Source organism: Lynx rufus, unplaced genomic scaffold, assembly GCF_022079265.1.
Source record: "Lynx rufus isolate CCGP_SWC_20201006 ecotype Redwood Valley unplaced genomic scaffold, mLynRuf1.p SCAF_2, whole genome shotgun sequence".
NCBI classification, from domain to species: domain Eukaryota; kingdom Metazoa; phylum Chordata; class Mammalia; order Carnivora; family Felidae; genus Lynx; species Lynx rufus.
In genome coordinates, this window is record NW_025814834.1 from 12,895,623 (window position 1) to 12,909,729 (window position 14,107).

Below are 14,107 nucleotides of genomic sequence, written 5' to 3' on the forward strand. Positions count from 1 at the left end.
GTCCCTCAAATATCTGAAAGCCTCCTCCAGGTCTTTGCATAGTAACTATTCGTTGCTTCCATCTCTAGTCACCTCTTCGGATTTAGTGAATAATACATTTTATAAACCAGAAAGAGAAAGCTCTGAGGAGTCATCAGAAAATATCGAGGCCAATGATTTTTGCCTTACTTGCTTCTCTGTAATGACCTTATTCATTTTTATGCAGCGAGTTGCTGTCTTGCTTGCCTTTCTAAATTGCTCTGATCAAGTTCCCCACTGGGTTCTTCTGCAGAATCCTGATATTAATTTGAAACAAGGCCACACATTTAAATAAAAATGAGGTCAACTTCTTTCAAAGTTTCCACCCAGCAGCCTTTGAGATGAATGGTCCCTCTCCCAGAACTACATAGTCCGGAACTTATTTTTTAGCTTTATAATATCCCTACCCTTGTGTCTTTACCAGCAAACTTCTTACCTCCGTCCAAGTTTACGTTGTGATCTATCATCCCCTTCATCCTCCATTTGTTTCAACCTCTACCTTGTTTATTGCCTTTTTCAATATTTGAAGGGAGTGACTTGTCTCTCTCTTTTTGTTTTTAAGTTCATTTATTTATTTTGGGAGAAAGAGAGAGAGAGCACACATAAGCAGGGAGAGGCAGAGAGAGAGGGGGAGAGAGAATCCCCAGCAAGCTCCGCACGGTCAGCACAGAGCCTGACACGGGGCTCAAAATCACAAACCGTGAGATCATGACCTGAGCCGAAACCGAATTGGGTGTTTCACCAGCTGAGCCACCCAGGAGCCCCTAGTGACTCTTTTCTCTTATCCAATGCATACAGTCATTTGAGTTTGAGATCTCCGATGTATGACAGGAGAAGGCAGGGACTTGTAGTACGATACTGTGTCAGTGGGTTACTGGAACCACGTGGAACTGTTTGGAACTTGGACAATGTAGTTGATACTGTAAACTATGTGAAGTCTCTAGAATAGGACAAGCAGTTAGTCTCAGATAAAATCTAGAGAATCCTCAGGCACGTAGATTATTTTGATACTATCAGGGATGTCTAAATATTTACCAAGTGGTTTCAGTGGTTTGCATGATTTTTTTCAGAAATTTTCCATTATAAAAGGAGAAGTGTATCCATATTAATTCCTAGCAAATCAATATGTCCATATATGTGATCTCCGACATGAAGATGTCAAATCCCAAGGGAATGAGTAAGGTGGACATATGAATAAAGCTTCTTCTGGCAGAGGCAATGGATAATCTTTCTGGTCTCAGATCAAGCTCCCTTTAGCCATTCAAATACTTCTCAATTTTGCCACATTTGAGTATTACCTGAACGCCAGGTGATACATCCTTGAGGTTTGTATGGGGGGGTTAACTTGGTGATACCATCTTCAACCTCGACATGATTGATCGTATCAGTTGTGTGAACTCTAAAAGGAGTAAGGTCGTCATCGTTTCATTTATTCACAACCATATCCCTGTCATGGATAATAATGGCTGACATATAAGCACTCAAGACAGTGAATCAAATCAAGTACTTTAACACACTAACTTTATATTTTAAATACACAAAAAATTCTTATTTAGCTTAGCTAAATTATTAGCTATAAAATAATAACAAATGCTTTTTTTTTCCTATCCCAGTGTCATGAGTAATACCTTTCAAGGACCGTTGTGAAGAAATATTGCTGAGGAAGAGAGTATTGAGGTGTTAATGCCCTGTGGAATGGTACGCTTTTACTTAATAACAGATATTGTTCTATTATCTCTCTTTCTAGTTCTCTCTCATTCTCTCTCTCTCCCTCTCTCTCCTTGTCTCTTCTCTTCCCCTCTCTTTCCTTTATAAATATGATATCATTCAGTATGTTCCCTAAAGAAAGACTAACAAAAGTTGGATAGATGTACTGCCTAAAACAAAGTACCTCCTTAAGCCAATATGTCTTTTTTTTTTTAAATTTTTTAACATTTATTCATTTTTGAGAGACAGAGAGCACGAGCGGAGAAGGGGCAGAGAGAGGGAGACACAGAATCCAAAACAGGCTCCAGGCTCTGAGCTGTCAGGACAGAGCCCAACGAAGGGCTTGAACTCCTGAACCGTGAGATCATGACCTGAGCCGAAGTCCGACACTCAACCGACTGAGCCACCCAGGCGCCCCAATATGTCTTTTTTTTTAATGCAGCTGAGAAGGTACTTTGAAACATATCAAGAAACTGAATACAACATAGTGTGGCAATGATAATTGCTCTAAGGAAAATGTACCAGAAAAATCAATTCAAAAGCCAATTTACCCTTTGACTTTAGTGAATTCATTTGACCTTAGTGAATTCATTTGATCTTCTATGCAACCAGTTAGAAGATTAATAAGAAATGATCAATAAAGACAAATATTTCTGAAAAACTAAAATCCCTCACACTGAGCTGTAGTTGTAAAATTTTTCTATTGTTGAGAACATACTGTCTCTTTGGTCTTAAGTATCTAAATGGATTAATTCCATTTGTGGTATGTGAATACAGCATAGTGTTTGCATAGTGTCAAAATGTCTTTGAACTTCTGTATACAGCAAATACCAAATTGACAAAAAGTAATTTAAATAAGAGGCTGTGTTGCATTGGTTTTTGTTTTAGAACCAGATAATCCTCGTTTGAGTTTCCAGGATCTGTAACTACTATTTGTAGAAGTTTGGACAACGTCTGTAAACTTCAATTACTTTATGTAGAAAATGAAGATAATCATAGAGTTGAGGTAAGAATTAAGTGGAACATATTAAAAACAGATCAGTATCTGGCATGGAGTAAGCAATAAATCATAACAGCCATTTTATTATCATTATCGGTGGTATTCCTCTGATGATAAATTCTAAACTTATAGTTAGTAATTACATAGGTATCGCTGTATGCATTTTTGTGAGCTAACCTCATTCCTGGATGCTTTTATTTCATGCTTTAATCTTTTTTTTTTATTTCCTTCTTATAGTTCTCACACATTGCTAACACATGTTACCTTGCTATATTTTATGCATCAATAAATGTAGTTTTAATTTATTTTACAACGGAGTGGAGTTTAAATAAATATGTAGATGGATAGATATAAACCATAACGATATAAATAATATATGTATTTACAGTAATCTTGGGCTATGAATTAATATATGTCACAAGACCTCAGACAATTCTTGTTTCATGGTGATGAAACACAGAAAGGAAAAGAATGTGTCGATAAAGTGCGAGGACTTTGCATGACCTGTCACTGCCCAGAACAGTACTGGGTGTAGGAGGACTTTGATAAATATTTGTTGAATAAATCCACAAAGGAAGTCAATGAATATTATTTAAGATTTTCATGTGCAGAGCAATGGGCCAGACACCTTGGCGAATAAAAGATTTACAACTAGTAAGCCCAGTTAGCCCCTTTCTGAAAATTACTATATAGTATTAGATGACCAACTATAAAAAATAATAATAACTATTATGAACAGGTGGCATTGTAATGAAGATCCAAACACCACACCATGTGTTTGTATGTGCTTGGGGTACAGATCGGTCTTTGACTGGTGGACATCAGTTCCAACCTGGGGGACATTTGATAGTCTCCTAATACTATTACCAACAACAAAGATTTCTGAGTAACACCTGGACACCAATTTCTAAGAAATACCCAGAATAATTTTTAAAGGGTACCTTAAAAAAGGGGGTTGGCTCAGTTGGTTGAGCATCCAACTCTTGGTTTCAGCTCAGACTTCCATCTCCTATTTTGTGGAATTGAGCCCCTCATTGGACTCTGTGCCAATAGCTTGGAGACTGCTTGGGATTCTCTCTCTCTTTTCTCTCTCTCTGCCTCCCCCGCCCCCCACCTGCATGCTCTCTCTCTCTCTCAAAATAAATAAACAAACATTAAAAATAACATCCCCGGGGCGCCTGGGTGGCGCAGTCGGTTAAGCGTCCGACTTCGGCCAGGTCACGATCTCGCGGTCCGTGAGTTCGAGCCCCGCGTCGGGCTCTGGGCTGATGGCTCGGAGCCTGGAGCCTGTTTCCGATTCTGTGTCTCCCTCTCTCTCTGCCCCTCCCCCGTTCATGCTCTGTCTCTCTCTGTCCCAAAAATAAATAAAAAAAACGTTGAAAAAAAAATTAAAAAAAAAAAAATAACATCCCTGTCCTCATAGAATATTGACTTCTTCAGAGGGCAGATGGACACCTAATCACAAAGAATTGATTTAACCAAAAGCTGGAAGTTTCTCCCCACAGCAGTACTGTTTGCCATGAGGTGCCTCTAATTAACAGTAGGGCTATGAATGGACACATTTTTTGCATTTGGTGCTGTGGACAAAATATTGTTTCTGGTGAACGTGACACAATTTCCAATATACGGAACAGAGGTGATTCTTTAATATAGCTTTCTCAGTAACAGCTTCATATTCTAATCATCTGGGAGGTTGTGGGGAAGAAAGCAGAAAGGATACGAAGGAAGAGATGGGGGGGGGTGAAGGAAAAGAAGGAAAAATTGTCTAGCCCTGAAACCTAGCCTGATAAACCCAGAATCAATAGAAGTGGGCCCAGCCATCAGTAATAAATAAAATATCCTGAGAGGAATGTAATGAGCTGCCGTGGTCGAAAACCACACCTGGGCAATGATCCAGGGCACTGTTTCTCAAGCTTTCCTGGGAATAAGAATCATCTGGATAGCTTCCTAAAACAGATCAATGAAGCCCAGCCCCGAAGATTCATGCATCTCAGCTCCAGAGATCCGTCTAGGATGGAGCTTAAGATTTTGCATTTCTAACCAGTCCCAAGATAATTCTGCGTTGTCCATCCGTGAAGTACACTTTGAGTACCAGTGCTCTAGAGTGTGGTACCAAAGGCTACCTGATAATCGGCAGAGAAGTGAGTCATCTGGGAGTCGTTGCTTAGTAAATAGTCTATGGACGGACAGCATCAGCATCTCCTGGGATCTTCTAGAAATGCCAAATCTCAGACTCTGATGAATCAGGACGTGTATGTTAATACGATCGGCAGGCGATAGGCATGTTTGTTAAAGTTGGAGAAGTACTGATCTAATCCTCAATTTGGGCCACACAATGGAGTCTCTTGAGTACTTTCAAAATTTAACAAGGTTGGGACTCCCTGCAGGATGCTTTGTGGACAATAGATTTTAGAAATTGCCAGCATGACTCTTCTATGTAGCAAAGTATGAGCAGCACAATTCTAGGGGACATGATTTGAGGTGATGTTGTGCAAATTTATCCATAAACCTTTTTTTAATGTTTATTTTCGAGAGAGAGAGAAAGAGAGAGAAAGCATGAGTGGGGATGGACAGAGAGAAAAGGAGACACAGAATCCAAAGCAGACTTCAGACTCTGAGCTGTCAGCACAGAGACCGATGCGGGGCTCGAACTCACAGGCCGTGAGATCATGACCTGAGCCGAAGTCAGATGCTCAACAGACTGAGCCACCCAGGTGCCCCCTGCATAAACTTCCTCCTCTTCCAATCTCCTAGTCTGCCACATTGCCTGACATTCTACTAATAGGTATTCACTTATACATGTTAATACATTCACTTATTCTCCTATGCAAATGGCCAGAGGCCATTTTTTTGTTTTATCATGCATTCTACTATCAACATAATTAATCAGACTGTGAGATCATAAAGTTGGAAACAAATAAGTCTTAGTGGCAGTTGGGGAAATAGAAGAGATGATATAGAATATGGGGGTACTTCTTGTTGTGAGCTGAGATGGATGGAAACTTGCAGCATTGACGATGTGGAGCATGATTATTTCTGGTTCAACCCTCAAGTACAATGCCCACGGAACACGGAGTGGCTGGACGAGGAGCTAAATGGTGGGGATAGACTGGATTTCTTTTAAGAAATGAACATGAAAGGAATTTGAGGAATTATAAAATTGTAATAAATCACACTGCAATTGGACCTGTGGCAGAAGATGTAAGTAATTGATGAAGCAGCCATGAGAAACTATTACAGGAGACTATATTATCACAAGTATACTTTTTTTGTGTAAGCTTGCCGAGTTCCAGAACCTTGTTTTACATATGTCAAGTGCCCAATGACATTTTAGCTATTGGTAACCCCAGTAAGTGTTAACCACAAACACTTGTTCCCTATTTAAACTAGATTAATTTCAGAGGTATGATTGAATGCATGAACGTGGCAAACACCCATGCCATAAACGTTTTATGTACGCAGGTCTAAGATGGCTGGATTTTTTCTTAATGCCTCCAGCATATTTCAGACCCATGCTGAGTCATTTAATTGGAATTAGGTGCATATTGAAGGAAGAAAAGTGTCGTTTCTTCTTATTTAGTGACTCCTCTGTATGAGGCAGAAGCCAAGTGGTGATTGAGGACCACTGGGGGTCACCTAGCTAAATTGAAGAGTCTAGGGTCTCACTATTCACCCCTGCCACTCGTCCACGATACATACAATGTCAGGGATCACTCCTGAAGTTGAAAACTGTATGGGCTTTTCTTCGAAAGATTCTCACAAATCGTGTTTCTTGGTGAATGAATACCAACAGCAACAAAGTCAACTAATTTAAACTATTGCTTTTATTATAATTACACGGGAGCACAAATAAATAAGCACAAAAGTATTGTAAAATATTGCCAATGCACTAAAGAAAACAAATTGTTTCCCAACAACATCTGGTTACTCAGTAGTATCAAAGTACATTTATAATTACATGTTACCTAAAAAAATCAAGTACAAAAATTAAGAGAAATTAAAACATCAGTGTTTATATTAATATGCATATAGAAATGGCTAACAACACATGAATAGAGAAATCTGTTAGCTAATGCTTATTTGCACAATTTTTCAGGCACATACCTGACATTTTTAATGAGTTATGAAAATGTAATATGACATTCAGCTTCTTCGATACGGTAAACACGTTATGTTGAAATGGATGTTTAATGGTTTCTTTTAAAAACCCTGTCTTTTAAAAATGTCGTGCCATTATCCACTAGAAAACAATATTTTATATCATCTCTCAATAGCTATTTGTTTTAGTTTCTTGAAAAGAGCAAAAAAGTAAACATACAATTGCTAAATACGTAAACACATTTTTAGTGCAAGATAACAAGACCTGTGACTTTACTGTGCTTTGCTTTTTATAATCACAGTGCACTTTATGCCAATTGCTACACTATAAATGTTAACTCAAGGAGTTCCAAACAAAAGAAGTGCATACTAAACATTTTCATATATATTATATACAGTATGTATACTGTATGTGGGTGTATACATGTGTAAATGTAGATGTTTTTAGGGTGGGCGAACCCAGTCACATTTGGGGACAATTGAACACTTCGAAAAGATCTTCATACGTACTTGGTTGCGATAAATCCAGCAATGTTTCTGTAAAGGTGTTTCCCCTTAAATTTGAAACTGTGTAATATTTAAAGGGAAATGTAATCAGATGGTTTTTTTTTTCCAGATTACACACACTTTGCTGCAATGTAATTGACCCAAATATCAAAGGGTTTTAAATCAATCCAAACAACAAGCCACAATGTTCAAGTCCAACATGGCAAACGTGTTATCCTTTTACTGAGATACATAGACAGCAGTACATATCCTATGTGTACATATAGAGTCTTATACATAAACATTTTATACTTAGACATTAACTTTAATATGTTTTAGTATTTTTTTCGACTGTACACTTGATCTGGAAAAAAAGAGAGAATACCATATATAAACACAAAGGAGATGTCAAACATGTGATATTGTATACCTTCTTAGAAATAATTGGCTTTGTTTTGAAACTTTAAGGATTGCATAATTAAGTTCCTTGAAGGCAGGGATCATATCTTTTTGAATATTTAATTCCAAGTGCTTCACAGAATTTTTAAAAATAACTAATACGTTTCTCAACCATGAACTGCTAATAATAAATTAATAAATTGTCCACATTCTACAATTAGCTATCAATGTTCCCATGGAGGGAAGATGTAGTAAGTTAATCTTACATATTATAGGTACCATTTTTCTTCAGTTCCATTTAAGTTTGGGATACAATGCCCTATGAATTGTTATTCCATCCTACTTGTATTCCTTTAAAAGGGTAAATTGTATCTCCTCTCAGATCACCTACTGCTTAAATCAGAGGAAAGTTTTTTTTTTTTTTAATTTTATAGGTAGCCATAATGAACTTACAATCTCTTTTCTGCTTTAGTGAAGTGATTCACTTTAACATATAGGTGATATTTAAATTGTATCGTTAATGTGCATTGTTTTGATGCCTTCTATATAGTTCATTAAAACAATAACCCGAAAAGGTTGCTTAGTTCTTTTCTTTTTCTTTCTTTCTTTACTTGATTACTAAACATGCCCAAAGAGTCAAACCAAATGATATGTGAGGATGAGGCCAAAGCCAGAGTGTAGTAAGAAAAATGTTTCTCTATTCTCTGGAAGCATTCAACAAAACTATATGGAACCTCCGTGTCCCAAGTCCCAACATCCTGTTTTGAAAAGGGAAGTTGTGTCTTGTGGTATCCAGACCATTTCTGGATATTTGAATGTGTATATTCTTTAAAACTACAAACGTTAACCTCTTAAGTTTTGCTTTCTTTCACTTTCCCGAATATTTTGTATGGGTGGACATTAACCTTCACTTAACGCAAATCAATCACCTTCATCTGAACTTGCGTCCGCAGCATAAATATGGGGGAAAGGGTAGCAGTGTTCCTGTGAGGAACTGCCATAAAACCTCAGAAGATGCTAGTTTCTGGCATTGCGCAGAAATGCAGAATTTGATTTTTCCCTTACATCGACTCTAAAGAAATTGGTCTCTTGTGTGCTAACAAGTTCTTCCTATAGAAAAGCATCTTGCTGACAGCCAATAAAGTTCTGTTTCTGTAAAATTTGCTGTGAAAAGACCATTTCTCATAGGTATGAGCTCTTCCCACCCGATAACCATGCCAGGATACCATTTGCTCTTTGGCACTGCTAAAAATATGAGCTATACCTTCCCATTGTGCTCTGTATGTGGAATGTTGATCATCTGACCAAGTTCACAGACTGAAGCATCCTGGTTGCCTGCCACGAGAGAATACACTGATTTTTCTTTGTATCCTAATGACTTCTTTTTCTCCATACAAAGAAACGCTACACAAAGAGAAAATTAATTATAGAATGGTTATGGCCCTATCAGCTAAGCTGCAATGGACAGTGGTTTGGGCACTGAATAAAAGTTACGGAGTCAAATATCAGCGAAGCCACTTTTCCAGATCGTTCAATTACTTCCCATGGAAAGGAAGATTTGGAGATATTAAATAGAAATAGTTGCCCAAGGTCAGATTTTCAAACAAGCTGCCTTCTCAGAAAATAACTTGCTTGAAAAAAGAGTCCATGAAACCTGGCAACATCATGAGTTTGGCAGAACAAATGGGAATGTCTGAATCCAACACACATCATTTCAGTACCTCTGTTTCCTTCTTGACAAGTGGCCAGCAGTGAGAAATATCTTCTCCCTTATTCAGAAAGATAGGGGGAAAGATTGGCATCTGAAAAACACACTTGGATATGTTACCGAAATATAAATTTCAAAGGAATTATCCAGCCATTACCACACTGAGCTTGAATATACATATACATACACCAAGATCACCATCAAGATGCTGAGAATTGACGTCTTACGCCTCATCGATTGGCTTGAGTACCTGTGGTCAGAATGACCTGAATCAGGCTAACCTGGGTCCTCAGCACATTTTATGTCTATGCTGATTTTATCTTAACACATTTCCATCCCTCTTCGATTGGTACTCCATTGATTGTTGGGTTTGAAATATAATCTCTAACTGGTGAAACACGGCAGTAGGATTTATTGAAGCCACTTAAGATCTCTCCATGATTTCCCGTACTTGTGATCCTGCTTTTTTGTTTGTTTGTTTTTTTACCACTTCAGTGATACAAGCAAAACCTAAAACCTCAGTAAGCACTGTACGTATACAGTTCTCCTGCTGAGAACTCATTCACGCAAAAACAACAGATACACATGCTCCCACTTACCCTTTTTCCTTATTCTTTCAGAATTCTAGTTGGACATCAAAATATCCATTACTTATAAAATATTAAAAAATTATTTTATAGCATTTCAAAGGCTTGAAAGGAACGATTACTGGTAAAGCATCACTAGGTTGTTAGCAATATAGATTACAAAAATTCCCTAACTCCTGTTATTTGGTTTTATTGAGCAGCAGTGACTCTTGCTGTCAACACCCTTACGAGGAAAACCACTATGACAATAACTTCAAACACGTACCTTTTTCTCTCAGAAATATAATACTAAATTGATTGTTAAAGAAGAATCACATACTGTCAATTTTAGGAAGCATAAATAGTAATTTAAATATTACAAAATATACGCGATAGTTTCCTTTTTATTCATCCGTGGCAATATTTATATTCAACTAACAAGTTACTCTTAAAAGATATATATGATTTGTTTAACTTAAATTTTACCACCACATAAAATTGAATCCACCCCTTCCACCCCCTCTCCCCTGCATTTCCCGCCTCTTCCTGGAAACAAAATAAAAGAAACAAGGGGTCAAAACTCTTTGGTCATGGTGTCCTAAGCAGTAAGAACGGGTGTGATGGTCATGCACAGAAGATTGCGACCCCAAAATGTGGTGAGAACTCGTTTGAAAAAACTTAGGAAACACTAGTTTGTTAATGGGCCTTAATTTTGAGACAGATTGGCATTTAACGTGCTAAAATATGTAAATGCGTCCGTCTGAATGTTTATTTCTCATTTTCTAGGGGAAACAAACATACACGTGAAAAGTTACTTAAAAATAGTGATTGCAGTGGCTGTGAGGCCCCTGGTCCTGCTTTCTTGAAAGCAGTCATGCTGTTTAGCTATTGATTCCTTATTCCTTCCATTGTCACAGTGAACCCTGGTCTCCTCCAATCAGATCAATGATGCAAGGACACATGTCCCTAAAGTCATTTCTGAAGGAAATGTTTTCTGCTGGGAAATCCAAATATATCCTAATAACTTTCTCTGGAGTCTAATGATTGCTTAGTATAAACAAGACAATATTGAAGAGAAATTCTTATAAAGCCAATGTAGCAAAAATATTGGTATTGATGTAATGTGGACGTCCAAATTAAGCATCACATTTGCATTCATTTCCTGTCAAATCCTTAGAAACTTACAAAGCAACAGATGTTCTTGACGAATATGATACTCGATTTCTACATTACTAGCACCAGATCTTATATTATGTGATTGAACATGATTTTTATAGCTGTGAGCTCTCATACAGAAGCCAAATGTGGACAGAAAAAAAATAATAACGTCTTAAATGCAAAAATTAATAATAAAAGGCATCAAGGGATTACATATAAAAGAGATAACAAACCAGTTAATACCGAAATTATATCATATAGTAAAACTCTCAATATTTCTGTAATTTATATCCGTATAATGTGTATTATTTCAGGTGTCACCCATAAACTAGTAAAATATTTACATCTTAATATCTTTTGGATTCAAAATAATCCGGGATAAATAAGTGTCTTAATTGCAAGGATACAATTAATATACATTTTATGTTGAAGTTGCCTGTGAGTAGGCACAGCTTCCCATGGGTTTTCCGGGGAAGCACTGGCATTCCATCCCGACAGAGAAGACACGTAACAGTTCTTTATCTCAAGACTGAGTCGACCTCCCTCTCCGTGTGGACCTCACGCCATCCTGCGCACAGTCATATGGCGGTGTCCCAGAACACCGTTTGCTGCTTAGAGTAGGGTGGAGGGCTGTACTTCTTTGCCCCTGCATTCTTCTTCCAGCTGGGTAGGATAGGCATGCTATCCTGTTTGCAAAGGCCTTTTTCCGTTTTCTGTCTAGCTTTTATTTCCTTGCACAAGCAACGCTTTTTCTCAATCATCTCAAGCATTGTATGGTCTCCATGAAACCACTGCATGCATGCCACCTAGCAAAAAAGAAAGAGTGAATACAGAAGCAAAAAAAATGGAACGAAAGCAATCGTGTTGTTGTTGTTGTCGTCATTTTTTTTTTTTTTTTGCACCGTGCTAGTCGTGGTTTTGAGAAAATGTCAGCTGTTTCTTTACCTTTGTAATTCTTACAAAGCAAAATTGACGTATGGGGACTATAAATAAGTTTTGTACTTGACTTTGTGATATAATTAAACAACTGTTTGGGTGAGAAGATTTTTCTGATAAGTTTCAGGAGCTCACAGTGTAGAGAGAACCCTTTCTTTTTTAAAGCTATTTGCCTTGTATTTACCCAGGACTTTTATGTTGACTCCATTGTCTTCTAGGTGTCTAAGTTCAATTATTGGAACTGCTTTTCAGTGAGATCTAATATGAATATGAGATGTTTTGAAGATTTTAAAGAACATTTTTGTTCTTGAAATAAAACTTTTTTTTTTATAAAAAACATACAGAATTAAGATTTTTCATAATTCTACCAAAACGACTTTGCCTGTGCATCGAATGCTTGGAATTTAAATGCCCAAATAATTTTTTGCAAAGAATTTTTCCATGCTTTTGATGCTTCAGCAAATGTCTAATTAGAATCATTGACCTGTGCCTTCACGCTGACCCAGGCACTTTAGAGAAACAGATTCCTGGGGTCAGTTACGTGCCAGGAGATGGTTCAGAGCTGACCGTGTACTGATAGACATAACATATTTCTTGAAAGATGAACATTGCACCCTGGTAGGTATATGTGGTCATGTCCTCTGGTAAATCTTCTTTAGAACAGAACTACCGAGTTGCATCTGCCAAACAAGGAGAGGAATGTGATCGGGCCACCAATCCAGCATGAGGAAGCTGTGTCTAAGCACGTCTACTCTTTGACTTTAAGGGCTAAAATAGCTCAGCTGGAGTCACTGTATTAGATGTTACAATTTTAGCATAAATATCAGCACCAATACTTATATAACGCTTACTCTGTACCAGATCCCATTCTACATACTCTGCGTAATTTCATTCATTCATTCCTCACAATGATGATGCTTTGAAGTAAGTGCTATTCATTAATCCATAAAGATGACTAAAATGAGACTTAGAGAGATCTAGTGACGTGCCTAAGCTTACAGAGCCAGCAGATGTCAGAGTCGGGATTGGATCCCAGGAGTTCATTCCTTCCTAACACCTTGCCTTTAACAACTACACTATACTGACTTTCAGCGTACATGTACAACAGGGAAGGATCGGGAAGATAAAGGAGCACAATGTTCTCAATGTCCAGGTGAGGAAGCCACGGCTTCAAGAAACTGCACACGTTGCCCAAAGCCAGGCAGGTAAGTTTCTGGTGCGAACAAGGCAAGACCGAATTCTCATGATTCGCAATCCTTCACGGAGACAGCAGGATCTAGAGCTAGAAGACAAGAAATCAAAGCCTGGATGTATGAAACTCCTCCCTGCAATTGTACTTCCTGGTGTCTTTATCTGAATAGCTGAATTGATCCTATTTCAATTCCAGAAGTCGATATAAGGGTTAACTTGGATAATGAAGGTGAAGTCATTTTTCAAAACACGAAATCATTGCCTAAGTATTGTCACTGCCGCACTGACAAACCCATGGGAGTTTTTCGTGCCTGCTCTCTGCCAAGCGTGTGTGAAGAGCTCTGTGTATGTTACCCTGAATCCTCCCAGCTACCCCGAAAGCTAGGATTTATCTACCCAGTACAAGTGAAAAAACAGAGTCTCAGAAAGGAGATCGAGAAAGTAGATCTAGGTCTCAGATTACTACATGGGAGACAGACCTCTACCAAACTTGGATCTGTCTGACTCCACAGTGAATAGTCTTTCTACTACAGCAGGCTCAATCTACTGAATATTATCTAGAAATTATAATAATAGTTACTGGCATAGGTACTACCATATCCGGGTGCTACTCAAAAAATACAAACATATTTATGGCTTTAAGGAGGGAATAAAAAGTGTTTATCAAATAAATCCAAATCAACGGCTTGGATTTGGAGTCCGGAAGATGGTACTCGTAGATAAATATCTTGTATATTTGTACCTAATTCGATACAAAGTTCCTTGAAAGAATGAGCCATGTTTCACAGCCACGGGTATTTTCCTTTCAAATGAAATTCTAGATGTTTATTAAATAGGTTT

General features: G+C 37.8%; 1 protein-coding gene across 1 annotated transcript in view; it reads right to left on the minus strand.

Annotated features, from left to right (window-relative positions):
* Positions 1-11,718: 11,718 nt before the first annotated feature.
* Positions 11,719-14,107, minus strand: part of NYAP2 (neuronal tyrosine-phosphorylated phosphoinositide-3-kinase adaptor 2) — a 250,748-nt gene continuing 248,359 nt past the window's right edge. Inside the window, exon 6 of the mRNA XM_047082987.1 lies at positions 11,719-11,946. Coding sequence (XP_046938943.1) covers positions 11,719-11,946 — 228 coding nt within the window. The remainder of the gene's footprint in view (positions 11,947-14,107) is intronic.